Source organism: Epargyreus clarus, unplaced genomic scaffold (assembly GCF_041222505.1).
Source record: "Epargyreus clarus isolate Ecla_fem2 unplaced genomic scaffold, WU_Ecla_fem_2.2 ptg000017l, whole genome shotgun sequence".
Lineage (NCBI taxonomy): Eukaryota > Metazoa > Arthropoda > Insecta > Lepidoptera > Hesperiidae > Epargyreus > Epargyreus clarus.
Window position 1 is genome coordinate 12,417,904 of NW_027332225.1, and position 20,156 is coordinate 12,438,059.

Consider the following 20,156-nt stretch of genomic DNA (forward strand, 5'->3'; position numbering starts at 1 on the left):
GAAAAAATCCTGTAAGTATGCAATTGTTTTTATTTCGTAAAGTAGAACATGTATTTTATCTATTACTATAAAGATAACGTACGAAATAAGTTACGCTGGTATATTTTTTCTCATTCAAAAATAGTTCGAAAATATTAATCTATAGCCGTGTATGAAATCTTCAAGTGGGAAATTTCCCACTAGGTTTCCCTAGAATCATAAGTAAATAATAAAAAATAGTTGATTAATTATATTTGTTTAATCTTATAATTAATAATTCATTTAATGTTGCATTGTCTATTTTTTTCCCTATATAAAAATCGACGAGTAAAGACGCTGACAAAAGTTAGTCAAGTGGTAAATTATTATGTTCATGGATATAGGGAAATAATTTTCCACTGCAAAAAAAAAGCTACTTGCTACGTACTAGTTTTTTTTTAGTATTCAAGTCTTTAATCTCAATATAACCTCGTACTGATATATTAAAATCAACTTGTTTGAAGTCATGGCCGATTAAGGGTTAAATTTTCTTTATTATACCGCCGTTGCTAACACTATAGTATACTAAGTAATATGTTATGTATTGTTTGTATTGCTGTTGGCATGTAAATAAATAAATAAATAAATGTTGATAAAAGTAGAATTAGTCTGTAATTGTACGTCATACGACGTATCTGGAAAACCTATTATACAATATTATTATACACTTCGTTAAGGAACGTAACATAATGTATTTATCACTTTATTATTCATCATTGTGTGCCATTACTGGTCACGTATGTCCCGACTTCAGAAATATGTAGTGGGTTAACATTTATTTTAATTATTTTTAATTTGTAGTGACCTAGAAGTAGGTTGTAGTTTTCGGCTTATTAGATTAATTTCGATAAGTATAATTATAATAAAAGACCCGTTTATATAAATATTTTTATTAATATACGTAACATTAGAATAAATATATCTGAAACAACATTTTTAAACAATAATAAAGGTAAAATCTGCTGAAAAACTATATTTTTTCTGAAATACAACCATTTTAGTATTATAGATATTATATTTACGTTACTACGATTTAAGTACATATCATTAACTATTTAAGTCGGCATTAAGAATGTACCCATATTTTAATTTCAATAATTATTTAATGTTATATAATAGGTACCATTATGGAACATAAAAATTAACCGATATAACTATAGTTACTTTGACATTATAATGATAATATAATGATGTTTCGTGTGTTGCGATATCGAAATAACGTCGCTAGCAGTCCTTAGGGCTTAGATAATATCCTATATCTTCATAATTATCTCCTCAAGACTCCTTAGAACACCTGGTCTTTTAAGACCTCTAAAACTTGTTTACGCTGTTTGTCCACCGCAACCGTCACCGAACCGATACCGATAATTAATGACGGCGCCAAAGTAGCGTATATACATTTACTATAGCAGCTTGTCCACCGCACGTCCGTCACCCGAGCACCGTCATCCCGGCTGCGGATATTTCGAGTAGATCGGCGTGACCGCTAGATCGGCACCGAGATTTTGACGGGCCGATGTGCCGGTAATATAAAACACGTTGGAACTTGTTCATACACTGCCGTCACACGCGTGGCTGCTGGAATGAAATTAACCTTCAATATCGGTCGCAGTGGACAAACAATCGCCGTCACGACATATTATAATCGGCCCCAAAATAATCTCGTTCTCGGTATCGGCTCGGTGACGGTGCGGTAGACAAACAGCCTTAGTCTTCAGGCCACACAGTTTCTTCTATCCAGTTCAAAACTTCGGCTACACTTATGTAAATAGCTGGCATATCTTGTACGGCACAAGAGTAACCCATAGACGTAACCCCAACCACAGTGTGCATCAACCCCGATGTAGTCGGGATCATCATTTGTAAGGGCCCTCCGGAGTCACCCTAGAATTACAGTGATGTTAGTATATTTCTTAATTAAACTAGTCCAATATAAAGTCTCAGTACACACAGCCAAAGACACGTACGTATAAAAACACTCACATAAACGTGAGTTCATCGCATCATGTGTGTTCGTATGCATTAACACTCATCACCATACGCCATGATTAACTTGCTTCGCATGGGCTGTACTTCCTCTCTTTCTATAAAAGAGACGTCTAATAGATTAAATCCAATAGGAGGTAGCGTCTCCCAATAGTTAGGTCATCTACAGTCAGTTCGAAAAATCGGGGAATACCACAATATCCAATAAGGAGGAGTTCTTCAATTTTGCTGAAAGGGTATCCACACCCTGCTGCTGACTTTTATAGAAGACGACGATTTTTGTCCTTAAGAGAGTTAACGCACCTGTGATCGGCTAAGGCAGAACCCTATTTCATATAGAGTTTGTTACAGATATCCTTACATACCATAAGATGGAATGCTAATCAGTTAACTGAATATTATTATCTTAAGATTAAAACTTAACGTTAACTTAGCGTTAACTTAACGATTAACATCATCAGGGTAAGTTTACTTTACGACGTCAACTTACCCTGATGATGCTCTGTTTTGGAGCGAAACACGTGTTGGTGGTGGTATGTATAGTAGTGTATATTTTTAATTATTTGTATCTGCACGCATCCTTTGAGAGTGGGAGGGTGGTTCATAATGCATGGTTTAAAATATATACCATCATACATATTTGTAGCGGTTTTTTGCGAAGGATTTATCTTAACTTAATAGCATGGATTTCCGCAAAGTAACGCCTGGTACATTTAACTATCTAACTGAATATTGTTAAAAAACGTCACTCAATAAGACGTTTTATGGAAAAGGTAAGATTAAGATGTTTTTTTCCGATGTAAACTGACTCAGAGGTAGCGGCGCATCTGTGACCGACTTCAGGTAGGAATCTTATGCGGGGTTCATTACTGATGTCCATGGGCTGTAGCCACCAACAGGTGGATGGTATGCCTATTTGCATCTGTTATATTCATAGATAAGTATAGATATCTCACCGCCTTGTAATTGAAGAAAGCCATGAAATGGCTTAAACGGCTGACAAATGTGTCAGCCATTTAATGGCTGTCGTGGTGTAATTTACGCGGAATAATGCCGATATATGAAGTTAAGTGGCGCAAACACGAAATCGAAGTTAAAATTCAGAGAAATTTCGTTTCATTCGTAAATGATCTAAAAACTACATATTTTTAATATTTTTCATACACGAAAATAGATGACTGTGACAATTTCAATTGTCAAAATTGACATTTTCAAGTTAGGAGTGAGTAATCTTTACTAATCTATGGATATATTATATAAAATTTAAAACCATACCTGACAAGTGTCAATACCGCCAGCTTTAACACCAGCACAAATTTGGTGCTTCTTTAAGTTAGGCCATTTCCTGCTATAAGTAGGCTTTAGTTTATCATGACATACGGAATGATCCACAATGTTCACGGTTGCCATCTGTAGGATGTCGGACATATTTTTACTGTCTGTAAATCAAATAAAATTTTAGACAAGTGCCGATTAAAATCCAATGAATCTGTACTCTTAGTTGTTGTTGTTTACGTATTTTCCATACGTTTCCATTCAGTTCTGATACAGTCCGCTAGCGGCGCTGATTGGAAATGTATGGGCAAATACGTTAACAAATACAAAAACAGTCATTTTTGTAAAAACGTAAAAACTCATACTAAGGGTAATGAATAGCATTTAAAATCTCTTTTTTATTAAAATAGGTGTAGCAGACGACGAGCATGCAATCTATTTGATTGTAAATGGCATCAGCCGCCGATGAATATCTGTAAACCCAGATAAGATTAGATTCATACGTGAAGTCACAGATGCGCCGCTACCCCTGAAACGTCTCTGACTCTGAAAGGACACCCGTGCCCAGCAGTGAAACTATGCTTTGGCTACGACAATTTTTTTTTTGGAAAATTCCAAAACACGTGTGTCAATACCTTTTGCCGTGGAATAACTTATTTAGTTTGAACACTTTCAAGAATATCATTATCATGTGTCGATAGTTCTTTACAAAGTTCATTGAAGGTAGTAGAACCCTTTGTGGTTCGACTCCAGCGGCACCACCGGCACACCTATGTCTGCCAGATAACAGCAGTGTTAAGCGCTGCTTTGTTGTGGTTAGAAGGGTGAGGTAAGGGAGACATACTTTTCCGAGGCGTTCCAGCTTAGTCGTCAGGGTTAGCGGCGCATCTGTGGCCGACCTCATGTAGTAATATAGAAATTACTAAAAGTGTGAGATAAAAAAAATGATAACAAACCGGAATGAGTTACTCCCCATCCAGTTACATTTAACTTTGTGTCTTGTGTAGGAATCGATGTACTGAGGCAAGCAGGATGAATCTTCTTTGTGAAAATGATTTTTGTCCGCAATTCTAGAAGCGCTACGTCATAGTAATGTTTCCCAGGGACATACCGAGGATGTTTAATTTTTTTTATTATTTTGAAGTTCTTTCCGGATATCTGCAACGACAATAAGTTGAGTATTTGCGGGAATACCGTAGTTGTAGTGGCCACTATAATACTTAGTCTGTAAAAAATTATTTGTATAGTATATCTATTATTATAAATTATTAACTCCCTGTGACAGATGGACAGACAGCGGAGACTAAGGAAATCCAAGGATCTTTAGTAGGGGAACGGTAATAAATTGATTAAAAACTTTTATTTGTACACTAAGCGAAATACGATAATTATTTATTTACAAAATTATATTTAACAAGAACAATATTATTCAAACAAATATATATGAAAACAATAATAACATTTGATTATTGTATAACCTTGCAACATAGATTAGTAAAGATTACTCACTCATAACAAGAAAATGTAACCGGTTTTGACAGTTGAAATTTTCACTGTCATCTATTTTCGTGTTTGAAAAATATTAAAGAATTTATTTATTTTATTTTTTGATAATTTACGAATGAAACGATATTTCTCCGCACTTCGATTTCATGTTTTTGCACCACTTAACTGCACATGGCGGCATTGTTCCTCGTAAATTACACCATGACAGCAATTAAATGGCTGACGCATTTGTCAACCGTTTAAACCACTTAATGGCTTCCTTCATAACAAGGCGGTGAGATATATATACTTATCTTGCAATAATAAAATTTATATGCATTATTATAACATAAATCTACAAATTATTAATATAGGTGTACTAGTATTATATACACAAGAAAAAATAACTTAAACAAAAAATAAAACTTACAGTAACGTACAATTTAAAGATAAAACAATGAGTCCAAATCACTACCTCTCGGTAGGGTCCCAGGAATGTTGGCTGCGTTACCGCGTTTGGCCTGTATGGCCAAACTTAATAATAATAAATGTCATTACAGTTGACTTTTTAATTTTTAAAACTCATAATGCGAAGTTTTGGTTCCTATGCGATCCACGGGAGCGCTGTATGAACGAATTCGTAACGTGAACGTTTCCGAGCAAACGTAAAAACTCATACTAAGGTCGTTTGTCCACCGCACCGTCACCGAGACGATACTGAGAACGAGGTTATTTTGGGATCGACTTTAATATGACGTGACGGCGATAGCATGTCTACTGCGACCGATATCGGCGGTTTATTTTGTTCCTGCTGTCACGCGTCTGATGGTAGTGTATGGACAAGTTCTAATGTTTTATATTGCCGTCACATCGGCCCGTCAAAATCTCGGTGCCGATCTAGCGGTCACGCCGATCTACTCGAAATATTGGCGGCCGGTATTCATATTTATAAAGTTAAAAATACTCATATTTATAAAGTTACGAAGTGTTACAGCAATAAAATTTGATAATTTGGTAATTTCTAAAATAGCTCAATTTTTTGCATTATTCATAAAATCGTCGTAGTATCCGCGAGTTGCTATCTTTCATTTCTGGTCCGAGCTTAGCCCCAATTATCGTAAAATAAATATCAGTTAAAATTAGATAAGAATGATTAGAATCGTTTATGCATATTATAACAGTATTTTACAAATGGCGTACACGAAAACGTACATTATTAGGCACACGAACCTGCCACTTGAGGCGGAACCGCGCACGAATATTTCCAAATTTATCGCTTTTGGAACCGCGATATCCTTCGCCTTTTTATTCTAAAGCGGAGGGTAATGTTTTTCGTGTTTATTTATGATTATGTTTAAGGAAATGTTTTTATGTCGCATTCTTTCGCACCCCGTACTCAGGTTAGAAAGTGGTTGGACCCTTTGGCACCATCACCCCATCTATTTCTGCCTAATAACAACAGTGTTACGCGCTGCAATATTCTCTTTTGGAAGGGTATCGTAAGGGACATATACTCTTTAGAGGCGTTCCAACTTAGTGCTCAGAATAGCAATAAACCTAACCATGGGGTGAACTTCATACTTCTTTGCTGATTTTTTCTGGGTCTGGGTTTTTACATATCTTTGTGTGCATCCAAAACTGTAGTCTTAAACCATAAAATTGGAAAGTCATCGCCCCCAGAAATTACCTCCCATGTAATTTAGTACGGAACAGTACCAAGATAAATTATTCCACGCTACCCTTGTTTCTTATTGCGCGCAACCTCTTCTCTGTAATCACTTCCTCTCTCAGCAATACGGCCACGAAATATGACGGTGCTCGGGTGACGGACGTGCGGTGGACAAGCGACTATAGTAAATGTATGTACGCTACTTCGGCGCCGTCATTTATCGGTATCGGCTCAGTGACGGTGGTGGTGGACAAACAGCGTAAGAGTACGAAACATCAAACAGACACATTGAACAATAAGACGTTACAATATTACAACTTACGTCACTAAGATTGTTGCTTCCCATCCTAACTAAATCTGGCTCTGAGGTAACCTTTGTTTTATCATCTGTATCAAACGTGCAATGGGCAGCAGTTAATACAAATTTCTCACTGATCAAAGAGCCACCGCACTTGAACTCTATTATTTTCTTTTGTCCATCCCGTTTTGTCCATCCCACTGCGGCCTAAAACGATAAATAAATATTTTTTTAAATTATATTAATTCTATGTTCATTATTATCTTATATATTTATTTATTTATTTATTGCACCTCTATAAAAATAACAGATACAATAGGGCAAAACTTAATGCCTGATGGCATTCTCTGCCAGTCAACCCTTGGTGAATGGAGAAAATGGAGGCAGGTGTTAATTATATATACATGAAATTAATTATGTAATTTATTATAAATACATAAATAAATACATATACTTCAGATATATATCAAAATATATAAACAAATACATACATATTATACAAAACATTATATAACATTCTCGTGTCACAATTATTTTATCAGTAGGCCTGAGAATCGGCTACTATCTATTTTTCATACCCCTAAGTGATAAGGTTTGTTCACCCTTAACATTTTTTTATTTATATGGCAACACAACGTTTGCCGGCTGAGCTAGTATTATTTCAAAACCAATCAATATTTTTTCCAAAGAACAATTTTGAATGAAACACAATACTCATTTTTAGATGGTAAGTCATGAGTATGAAGTGGAAAGTCCTGTTTTTTAAATTATAAAGTAACGATAAAGTGAGAATTCATCATTCAATTTCAATTTTGCAAAGAATACTTCTACACAAGGAAAAAACTTAATGTTTTTTTTTTATTATTTTTAAAATAGGAGTAGCAGACGAGCATACAGTCCACCTGATGGTAAGTGGCTACTGCCGCCCATGGACATCTGTAATCAACCTCAGATAGGATTAGAGATTCCTACGTGAGGTCGGCCACAGATGCGCCGCTACCCCTGAGGACTAGGCTGGAACGCCTCGAAAAAGTCTGTCTCCCTTACCACACCCTTCAAACCAGAACACAGCAGCGCCTAACACTGCTGTTATGAGACAGAAATAGGTGTGGCAGTGGTGCTGCCGGAGTCGAACCACAAAGGGTTCTACCACCTATGTACATAATTAATAAAAATATTTATTACCATATGCGGAAATTTCCTAATTGTGGCTGTAGTTCCGCCAATCACTTGAAACCCAAGCTGTCCAGCTGAAAACAAAATTAATATATTTTAATATTTAAACGTTTTATTTTATAATACAGCAGTAGCAGTCCACCTGATGGTAAGTGGCTACTGCAGCCCATGGACATCTGTTATCAATTCCAGATAAGATTAGATATTCCTACCTGAGGCTGGCCACAGATCGTCGGAGTCGAATCACATTGGGTTCTACCACCTTAATATATTACGCCACACCTATTTCTGTCTAATAACATCAGTGTTAACCCTCAAGCAGGCGCGCGGTCATTTGTAACGGGAGCAGTCGCGCGTAACCTCAAAGAATACTAAGGCTCATAAGTATATTCGTTTTTTTTATTACCACTCAATTTCCTATAAAGATTACCATGGTATTGATTCCAGCAATATCTAAAAGACGGAGGAGCGTCAATGGCTATCTATTATTTTTCCTATGAGTCGAATACATCTAACCTTTCTATTATTTTAAATTTCATCATTACTTTCTACTTCAAAAAGGTAGTCGGAAACCTACCTCCTGGACCCTTTATCACTTATCTCTGATTCACTCTCATCTTGTAATTGCGCGATTATCTGAGAATCTCTAATAGGCCTATAAGCCATTTTAGATAGAAAGCAATCAAATAAAACACCAATCCAATTTTCAAAATAGTAAAAAAAATCTACAATCAGTGTCGCACGTAAACTTTTAGACGACGGGCGCGCGTAGTGGTTTCGACTACTATGCCGCGACTAAAACAAAAGCTATTTGTACAACACGTGACAGGTGGAGACGGGGGGTATATGGCTTATTTTGTTTATAGTGAACTTAGAAGAGGGTACTTAAGGCAAGAAACAGTTGTAACGAAAATATTATTTTAATATTATTAATAATATTATTATTAATAATATTATTATATTATTATTAACGTTTTAAGTGCGGTCGATTCGACGCCGCGCGCCTTCTTGAGGGTTAAGCGCCGATGTGTTCTGGTTCAAAGGGTGTGGTAAGGGAGACAAACTTTTCCAAGGTATTCCAGTTTAGGTGGTTTAGAGGAGGTGACGTATTTGTGGTTGACAAAGGTAGGAATCTAATCTTATCTGGGGTTGATGACAGATGTCCACGAACAGTAGCAATTTACCAAGTGGACTGCACGCTTTGCTACTTCTATATATTAAAAAGAGAATCAAAGAAGAAAGGCAGGACTAAAATAAATAAGGTAAGAACGAAAATCTTAAATACTTACTACACTTATGGTATTCTAGTATTTTATCTTTGTTATTCATTTCCCATTTGTATTCACAACACTCTGAAAATAAAAAGATTAATTATATAAAAAAAGTCTAAAACGAATACCATCATAATTTATGAATGCCGTTATACAAGACTGTATATTGTTATGATATCTTCATCTATTTGGCATACGCTGTCTATTGATCGTTGGTAATAAGCTATCCAATGATTACCTACCAAAGATCTACATTTAAGGCGTTCCAGCTTAGTCCTCAGGAGTAGCGGCGCATCTGTGGCCGACCTCAGGTAGGAATATCTAAACCTATCGGGGGTTGATTACAGATGTCCATGGGCAGCAGTAGCCACTTACTCCTATATTATAAAAAAAATCATAATAATGGGTATTCGCTTATAGCATAGATCTAGAGGGTTTAAAGATGGTACTATATAGAAAGAAAGAAAAAAAGAAAACATTTATTTCCGTAAACATCCTGTTACATTAAGGGTACATAGTTCTTGCTACATAAAATTAAAACAGAAAACAGACAAATAAACATGACATAACAGGTGAGCAAAATAATTAAATGAGAGGATGGATACCGAAACAAGGTCACAGGTTATAGAAGTATAGCTCATTTCTTATAGCGTCCGCCTTTATATATACTCTGTTAAAATTTCAAGTGTCCATGTATTACGGTTTAAGAGATAGAACCCCGCGACAGACGGACAGATAGCGGAGGCTTAGTAATAGGGATCCGATTTTACCCTTTGGGTATGGAAGCCTAAAAACTCGTAATAAATTGAATTATTTTATAACTTACTCTTTTGCGAAATTCGGTTTCCACATTTATTGAGATATTCTCTTGTAGGTAGAGGCTTATATAGGTTATCTTTTGATTTTTCATTCATTTTAAAAGGCACAAGCTGAAAAAATATTAAATTCAATGATTAACTAACATTTTAGACTGCGAAAAAAGTGATGACAGGTTCATCAGAAACCTAGTAGTAATTGCAACCGAAATGAACGAGTAGTTATAACTTTATTAAGGATTTCCATATGGGTTTTTGCACCTCCTGTACCCTTAGTATGTGTATTTCCCATACATTTCCAATCAGTTCTGATATAGTCCGCTAGGGGCGCTGATTGCAGATGTATGGGTAAATACGTAAACAAATACAATAACAGTCATTTTTGTAAAAACGTAAAAACTCATACTAAGGATACTCCATCAGTTTCATGACTTGCACTTATCACGCGTAACAATAAGAATTGGAAGTCGGCTTTCCAATCGGAAGATCACAAGTTCGAATCCCATTTCTTAGATTTATAGTACTTATATACGTATTAGAACTCGCTTAAATGAAACAAACACGTTAACATTAATTCTATCAAATTTTTACCCATCAAAAATCGAAATTTGAAAAGTTAAAAGGACATTGCAAGGAATGTAGTTTAAAAATATGCTTTCTACACTCAAAGCTCCACACTAGGATTCACACACACAAGACAAATACACAAACCGGGTCGTCAAACTTTATTTGGTAAAAATCATAGATTAGTATAGATATCTCACCGCCTTGTAATTGAAGGGAGCCACAGATAGCAAAATGGCTGACAGCAGTCAGCCATTTTACCATTACGTCTCCGACTGTCAATGTTATTTATGACAATGCCGACCTGTGCAGTAAAGTGGTGCAAAAGCAACACGATATCGAAGAAAATGTGCGGAGAAATGTCGTATCATTCGTAAATGCCAAAAAACTACATTTTTAAATATTTTTCAAACACGAAAATAGTTGACAGTGACAATTTCAAATGTAAAAACTGGTTACATTTTATTGTTAGAAGTGAGTAATCTGTACTAATCTATGGTAAAAATATATGTTATAATTGATGTAACAATCGTCCAAATATAGTAAACAATCATATAACTTACATTATAAGGTTCCTCGCTATTAAATTGGCATTGGTTATCACGATTTTTTGGATATAGACCTGAAAAGAAGCAGACATTAAATTTGTTTTGTGACTCCTGATGTCGATGGTCCTGATAAGATGGTCGCATGTAAGTCAGCCAACATCCTCAACTTTCCACAAAAACCCAAGAACTGTTTCATCCTAGAAATAGATATGGCGGTTCTACTAGTTCTATCCCCTTTAAAATAATTATGTGGTACACCTAAACTTATCACGAAGGTATGTAAACAGTAAACATTCAATCCCAGTAAATACATTTAAATTTATAATCCAGATATTTGTACCCTTTTTACGTTTGCTCGAAAACGTTCACCGTTTACGAATTGACTCATACAGCGCCCCCGTGAACCATATCGGAACTAATTTTTTTCATTAAAAGTATTAAGAAAGCTCAATAGTCAATTGTAACATTTAATTTTACAAATATATATAATGCATTTGTTTCTTTACATTTTTAATTTAATTTTTATAACGTTATATTTCCGTTCTGAAACTTATACTGCGGAATTTTAGTTCCGATACGGTCCACGGAGGCGCTGTACGAACGAATTCGTAAACGGTGAACGTTTTCAAGCAAACGTAAAAAATATAATAAAAGCAGTGATAGCCTAGTGGTAAAACCTCTCATTTAAGAGATCCGAATTTTAAAATGTAGCTAAACTTAGATCTCAAACTATGTGCCTGTTAGAAGTTAATTATTACTACATACCTGACAACTATTTAAAACTAAGCGATAAAAAATGTTGTTAAGTGTCTGTGAAGATTATGAATTCGCCAACATGAAGTTCTAAATCCCTCTTACTTGAGAGGAGACCCAGCAGTGGGACAATGATGGACTGACGACGATTAAGCATAACTCAGAAAGTATAGGTACGTTGTATAACAATTAATTCTTTCCAAATACATCCTAGGTACACTTACCCATTGTCCCTGTAGTTCCGGGACTAGAATAGGACTACGGTATCTCCTGCCTGTCGTAAGAGGCGACTAAAAGGGGGCTTCCGGGGTTGCGGGCGGCAAGAGTGGGAGCTCGAACCGCCCGGCCAGCGGCCGCGGGAAGGACGACGGTATGTGTGGTCGCATACCGTCGTATACACCAGATGGTGTGGCGAGCGTCAAGCTCACCTGGGCGGAGCCCGACGGGGCAACGCGCTAAGAGGACTCCGGTTGCGTTCCTTTGGAGATCCCGGAGCCCTCAACGCAGCGCAGAGGACGGCCACCGGGGGGGGGGGGGTTTACTGCGGTAAAAATCCCACATAACTCGGCGTCGCTCCCACGTTGTCGGGTACCTTTTGAAGGTTTCCCCCTCGACAAAAAAAAAAAAAAGGTACACTTACCCATTGTGAAGAAAACTAATATAAAAACGTAAAACACCAAAGAACTATATATCTGTTTATTCACCATGATTATTGAATACACACGCTACACTTCACTAAGCACACATAGAGTATGTAGTTATATCATACGCGAACACGCTTAAATTGTTCCATCATACTATTAATCGTTACTACTAGAACAATTCTACTACAATTAAGACTAAATAGTACACTTTGTAAATAATATTCATAAGCAAAATAATATTAAATCTCTAATGAATTGTAATATTATTGTAATATTTTTCATGTAAGGGTTTTATTTTAATTCTTAATGAAAAATAAATATCTACAACTAATGTTGGGGCTAATAAAATCACAAATGATGCGTGGGTTAAATAGATTTTTTTGTATCATTAATTGTTTATTTAATACGTTAACATAAGAGATGTATAACAATCGTAGTAACAGACGCAAAGATTTAAGAGTTTTAAGGATCATAAAAATAGTTTAGAAAACTATAATTATCCTAAAATTACTTATTTAGGACATTTGTGTACCTTTTCTCAGTTTTAACTGCGTTTTCTAATGATCATATTTGTTAAAAATTAAAACTGATAAAACATGTCTACTCTAAAAATAACGTGTATTTAACACAGGTTTTAGTCTTTTCATTAAATTATTCAATTAATCTTTTTTTAATTAATTGATTTTTCCGAGAATGTGTCAATTTGTTAGTAGAATAAGCATTTGCAACTGATTGGTAATTAATACGCTTATATGGTAAAAAAGGAACCTAATTTACACAGTTACAGGTAAATCCATGAGCTTCATTTTATATATTACACAGCTGCAAATGTTTCACCATATGTACGTTATTGCTATATATGGAATAATTACACACTTTTAACAGATTTGTTTCAATAATGATATTTGTATACTCAACTTGCAGTGCAATTTCTAAGGTTAAATTATTAACAGTATTTACATAATTTTAAATATTTTTATAAATGTGTAGATTTGAATAAAGCAATGATAGATATATATATATATTTTTATTTACGAAGGGGAAACCTTCAAAAGGAACCCACTGTGCCGTGGGAGCGGCACGGGGTTATGTGGGATTCTTACCGCACTAAAACCCCCCCCCGGTGGCCTCGGAGCTGCGTAGAGATTCCGGGATCTCCAGAGGAACGCAACTGGAGTCCTCTTAGCGCGTTGCCCCATCGGGCTCCGCTCAAGTGAGCGTGACGCTCGCCACACCGTTTGGTGCGCACAACGATATGAGACCACACATACCGCCGTCCTTCCCGGTGTCGCTGTCCGGGCGGTTCGAGCTCCCACTCTTGCCGCCCGCAACCCCGGAAGCTCCTTTTAGTCGCCTCTTACGACAGGCAGGGGATACCGTAGCCCTATTCTGGTCCCGGAACTACAGGGACCAAGATAGATATGTTACGCATGCGTTTAACTTACATACATTATGCTAGCAATGCTTTCACATTAAATTACAGTACATCCATAAAAGGATATTTAAATGAATAAAAAAAATCATAGGAATGTTCCTATGATTCATGTGAATTTCCATAAAATTCACATACTAACTGTTGTGCGTAGTACTTTCCATAATGATTTCGATTTATTCTTGTCATGTGTCAGTACGAATACTATGACGCTTATGACCAAATATAATTATGTATGTACCTAATAGGACATGAGGTAAAAGGTTATTCGTTATGCATGTAATTCATCTAAAGTTAAATGGCCTTCGAATTCTATACATATAAAACTGACTGATCCTATTTTAGGATTCCGTACTCAAAGGGTAAAAAAGGAGCCCAATTACAAAGGCTCCACTATCTTTCCTGTCACAAGATTATATCTCTTATACCGTAGTAAATAGACAGTTGAAATATTTACACTGTGTCTTGCTACATACAGGAGTACCCCATGGAAGAATCTGGTATTTTTCATACCAACTTTTGAACTATTGATTAACAAATGAAAAATAAATAAATGGTGTTTATATGTCGAATCGTACTCTAAAAATAATTAACAATGTCTATCACGCCACATATCTTACTTGGTACGTATTGTATAAATAATAAATGTAAAATATCTTTAAATGATAATATCCATGCGGCGACTTCTTGCAATTCGCGTAACGCAAGTTTTCTTTGCAAAAATGTTCTTATTAGTAATCGAAGGCCAAAATTGATAAACTGCTAGCGGCCTTACTCTGACAGTCTTAGTTTTGAGCTTGTATGTGTGCAAGATGTTGAGAAAACTTCGATAACGTGATTCAGAAAGCGCCATATCTTAGTGAGTTGGGGGAAGTCAGTACAATTTCTTTGTCTGATAAAGTACTATTTCATCAATATTTACTTACCCTTATCAGTAATCCCGTCTTCACTCTCCTGGACACCTCCCGTCACATTTGAAGACTTACGTGTATTCAATCTACTCATTAGTTTACTCTGAAACAGCTTATCTCAGTCAGTAAAAATATAACTATAATAATTTTAGAACAGAATCTAGAAGATAGTAGAAACCTTGTGGCACCACCGCCACACCTATTTCTGCTTCATAACTTCAGTGTTAAACACTGCTGTGTTCTGGTTTGAACGGTGTGGTAAGGGAGACATACTTTTCCGGGGCGTTCCAGCTTTTATAATTTACGAGCTGTTTGTTATAAGTTACTTCTTAACGGCAAACGCATCTGTGACTAACTCCAAGTGCAACTCTATTCTTTTGACGGCGGTGTCTTTGTAGTCGCTCTACAGAGGGTTCTACATTTAAAGGGACTTGTAGACTTATATTTTCTCTATATATTCATAATATTGATATTCTTAACAAGTCCGCGCGATGTCGATCGGAAAGGTAGCCGGTTCCGTGTTAATCCCAGAAAGGATTAGGTACCTGAGGTCGGCCACAGATGCGCCCCTACTCCTGGACTTTACCGCACCCTTCAAACCAGAATACAGCAGCGTTTAACACTCCTATTATGAGGTAGAAATTTGTGTAGCGGTGGTGCCGCCGGAGTCATACCTCAGAGGGTTATACCATCTTCAAAATTCCGTGTTCGATCCCTCGTTAGGCACACATCGATAGAGATAAGTTTTAAGTAGTTTATAAACAGACTTACCACATTAAGTATTTTATATGTTATATCCCGTTCTAATATATGAAATTTTCGTAAATTCAATCCTTCAGTTACGTACGTTGACAAGATTACTGAAGAAATAAAAATATAGTATTACCATTACTATATATTTAAGAATAACTATAACACTTAAGATAACTAATAACTTAAGATTATTAAGAAACATGACCTTGAGTCAAGGCCATAGTCCACCACGCTGGTCAAGTGATAATTGGTAGACATCACAAACCTTCAGAACTAATTTTCTAACTTTCAGACTTGCAGGTCTCCTCACAATTCCTTCGCCATTAAGGCAACTGATAATTAATTTCTAATACATAATACAAAGCAGTGATAGCCTAGTGGTTAAGAAACTCGGCCTCTTGATCGAGGGGTCCGAGGTTCAAATCCCAGGCACGCACCTCTGACTTTTCAAATTTATGTGCGTATTAGAAATTAATTATCACTTGCTAAACGGTGAAAGAAAACATCGTGAGGAAACCTGCATACCTGAGAGATTTATAAAAAAAAAAGAAAAATCTCAAAGATATGTGAAGTCTACCAATACGCACTTGGCCAGCGCGGTGGACTAACTGGCGGTGGACTAACTGGTGGACTGACTGGCGCGGGACACCTCCATTGTGAGTTATATACATAAGTTAAAAGCAGTGATAGCCTAGTGGTTAAGATACTCGGCCCTTGATCAAGGGGTCCGAGCTTCAAATCCCAGGCACCTCTGATTGTCAAAAGTTATGTGCGTAATAGAAATTAATGATCACTTGCTTAAACAGTGAAAGAAAACATCGTGAGCAAACCAGCATACCTGAGAAATCGTAAAAGAAGAAAAGTTTGCTTCACTTGGCCACGGTGGGCTAGTATTGACTTCGGAGTGGACAAGTAATATTAATTTACTGAACTATTGTAAATGCTGACATAAAAGTCATTATCGACCCATTAATATCCCACGGCTGGGCACAGGACTTTCAGAGCGAAAGGGGCTAACTCATAGGGCCACTTCACTCGCAACATGTGCATTTTGGTAGACTCCACAAACCTTTGAGATCTTTTTTTTTTAAAGAAATTTAAGGTGTGTAACTTAATCACATTATTTTCCTCCAAGTGACAATTAAAAATTACACGTAATAATAACTAATATATTATTATATTATACTCACCGATTATTAGTATTATTGCAACAAAACAGAAAGTGTTTACAAAATAGTTCAAACATTTCAAATATTGTTGTTTCTTTTGGTACTGCATGATTATTATTTTATTAATACTACACCTCGTAACGCACACCTTAATTGTGAGTAATTATATATTTCGATTTATTTATTAATGTTGCTAACAAGGTAATAGACCTATTCTCCAACCACAAAACATTTAATTGTTAAATAACATTTTAATAAATTTACAAAAACAAACATAATATTAAAACAACCATTGTAGCCTTCTCAGCGCTTGTACGCTTTTATTTCATGTTACTAAGGACAATTCTAATAATTATAAGGACAAAACACTTAAAAATACTGAAATAATAAAAAAAAATGCAAAATAATATTTTTAGGGTTTGTCCGTCTGTCCGTCGGTCCGTCTGTCACAGGGCTCTATCTCTGGAACCGTAATAGATAGACACTTGAAATGTTTACAGAAGATGCATACAAATAAAATAAAGTAGAATATTAAAGGGGGTATACAATAAACCGGTATTTTTCGCCATTTTTCGATCTAACTGTTAAACCGTACTAGGAAGACAGTTGAAATTTTTACAATCCGTTTACTACTATAACTCCTATTATAATAAATACAAATAAGAAGAATAAAAAATATTTTTAACCGACTTCAAAAAGGAGGTATCTTAGAGACGGCGCTCATATTAGACACGCTGTTTACATCGTTATCCAACGAAATATATAGAGCGCCGACTTTAGAAATATGTACTAAACCAACGTTTATTTGAATTATTTTTTACTTTGTAGTGACATAGAAGTCGGTTGTATTTTTTTTTTGTTATTTTTTTTTAATATGGTTATTTTATAAAAATAGCTGAATAATGAACATTTGGTGGCACGGAAACCTCCATATGTGAATTCGACCCGTACTTGGCGTATTTTTTTTTTTTTACTTAATTCTCACAAATTAATCTAATATCAAAAAATATTTCACATTTGTTTCAAAGATTTTATTTTTACCTTTAGTTATAATCATACAACGAATTTGTAAGCAAGTATTATAATAAGCCTAATGTTTTTATTTTTTGACGTGTCTTATAGTATACTCATTTGTTAGTAGAATATGCTTGTTTTAATTTAACTGGTGACCTTAATTTATTAAGCACATTAATTACATAACAATCATAAGAGGATAATTCATGTCCAATAAATGAATAAGAGAATTGTATCGAAGTAGTGATGGCGATCTGAGATCGATTAATGGTACAATCGATTTTTTGGTCCGAACAATCGAATAGAAGTATAAACTTTACAAGAAAATATGTTCTTGTCATCACAACGTTTAAACAACGTTGCTCAAAATATAATGTTAATTGGTATGTATGGACATATTTGCTACAATTATATATTCATTTTTCTTGCTATAAATATATCAATTTTATTTAGGGCACACATACCCAAATCAATTTTGGTCATCAATTCAATCTGACATTGTGTATCTTTAAGATTTTATATATATATGCTAAGACACTTTTTGTTGACGGATACGTATTTCAGTGAGTTTTGGTCCTGAGGACATTTTTTCGCTAGCCTCGTCCCTGAGTAGATCGAAGATCGATTTTTGGAAAATCGATTCTTAAGACCTCAATTTTTTTGTGAATCGATTTCTCACACTTCGATTCGAATCGATTCAAGAGTCGATAATTTCGGAATTAATCGCCATCCCTATATCGAACACATAATAATTAGTGGTATTTCCTGGATTATTCATTAAAACACAGACAATACAAAACATTAATTAGGTACTTCATATCTCAAAATAATTACAAATTAAATCATTAAATTATATTTAACCAATTGTTAAATGTTTAAAATGAATGTTACCTCCACACAATAAAAATATCCTTCCGACACTCATAGCCCCACACTACGATTCGCAGTCTTGGGTGCTATGGACACACACAAAGACGAATACACAATCACCCAGACACAGCACAGTTATACAAATTCATCATTCAAATGTGTCTGGCTGGGGATTGAACCCGGAACCCTTTGGTGAGGCGACCGGTTCGTCAAACCTTGAGTTGTTTATGTATCCGTCATTCAAATGATTTGCTGTGAATTTGGCAGGGTTAACCCTTCATGATTCGACTCCGGGTGCACCACCGCCACACCTATTTCTGCCTAATAACAGCAGTGTTAGGCGCTACTGTGTTCCGTTTTGAAAGGTGTGGTAAGGGAGACATACTTTTTCGAGGCGTTCCAGCTTAGTCCTCAGGGGTAGTGACGCACCTTAGGCCTACCTCAGGTAGTAATATCTAATCCTATCTGGGGTTTATTACAGATGTCGATGGGCGGCAGTAGCCACTTACCATCAGTTGGACTGCATGCTCGTCTGCAACTCCTATATTATAAAAAAAACCATCGCCACATCTATTACCGCAATATTATGCCTTGAAGTGTGTGGTAATAGAGCCACACTCATTCGTCCACAGGAGTAACAGCGCATCTTGGCGACCTCAGTTGGTTGGTTGATCATAGATGTCCATAGGCGCCAGTAGCCACGTACCATCGAATGGAGTGGATTGATACTCCAATATTATAAGAAGCCCAATACATAATATATTATTCCGTTGTATACTTCTACTGTTTTAGACAGACCCGGGTTCGAAAAAATAATCATTACGATAATACTGTCAGAATTAAACTTAATCACAATATTTATTATTTGGCATCATGGATTTGATGACGATCCGAAGACGATGAGATGCAGTTCAGTTATTTACCATTACGTATTTATAGGCAAGCCTGTTAAAATGTAAATAATTGGCCAAGTGCGAGACGAACTCGTAAGGGATTGTTCCTTAGCACCAAATGTTAATTTTTTATACTTTTAGAAGTTGTTCTAATAGCAGCCGCGAAAAACGCGAAATAGCAGTTTCTTGTATGGCGACCCTCATTTATTTTCAAGCTTTTTTATTTTTAGTATTTGCTTTTATATCGATCACTCTAAAATGTCAAGTGTCTATTACAGTTCAAGAAATAGAGCCCTTTGAGAGACGGTCAGATGGACGGACGGACAGCGGAGGCCTATTACTAGGGTTACGTTCCTACCCTTTCGGTACGGAACCCTAAAAATTATAACTGCACTTAACCACAACATCCCAATGTGTTAAATTTAGTTTAGAGATATAATAATGAAAACCAACCATGGGATCAACGAATGCTTAGTTCGTTCAACCGATTATGGAGCTGTTTTTAGAACAACAATCTTTTAGTAAAGCTCTTTATCGGTAACCTTTCCATTCAGGTTATCTTTTTAATAAAAATAAATGGTAATTGGATTTTTGCACTTCAGAATTGTTTTG

General features: G+C 35.8%; 1 protein-coding gene across 1 annotated transcript; it reads right to left on the minus strand.

Annotated features, from left to right (window-relative positions):
- Positions 1–1,050: 1,050 nt before the first annotated feature.
- LOC140749004 (trypsin beta-like) lies at positions 1,051–14,956 on the minus strand. Its single transcript, XM_073082002.1, has 9 exons — positions 14,861–14,956; positions 11,121–11,179; positions 10,005–10,107; positions 9,197–9,259; positions 7,917–7,981; positions 6,756–6,938; positions 4,236–4,437; positions 3,280–3,443; positions 1,051–1,902 (listed from the first exon to the last, which is right to left on the minus strand). The coding sequence occupies exons 1-9, from the start codon at positions 14,937–14,939 to the stop codon at positions 1,726–1,728; spliced, it is 1,095 nt and encodes a 364-aa protein (XP_072938103.1). The 5' UTR covers positions 14,940–14,956; the 3' UTR covers positions 1,051–1,725.
- Positions 14,957–20,156: the final 5,200 nt, after the last annotated feature.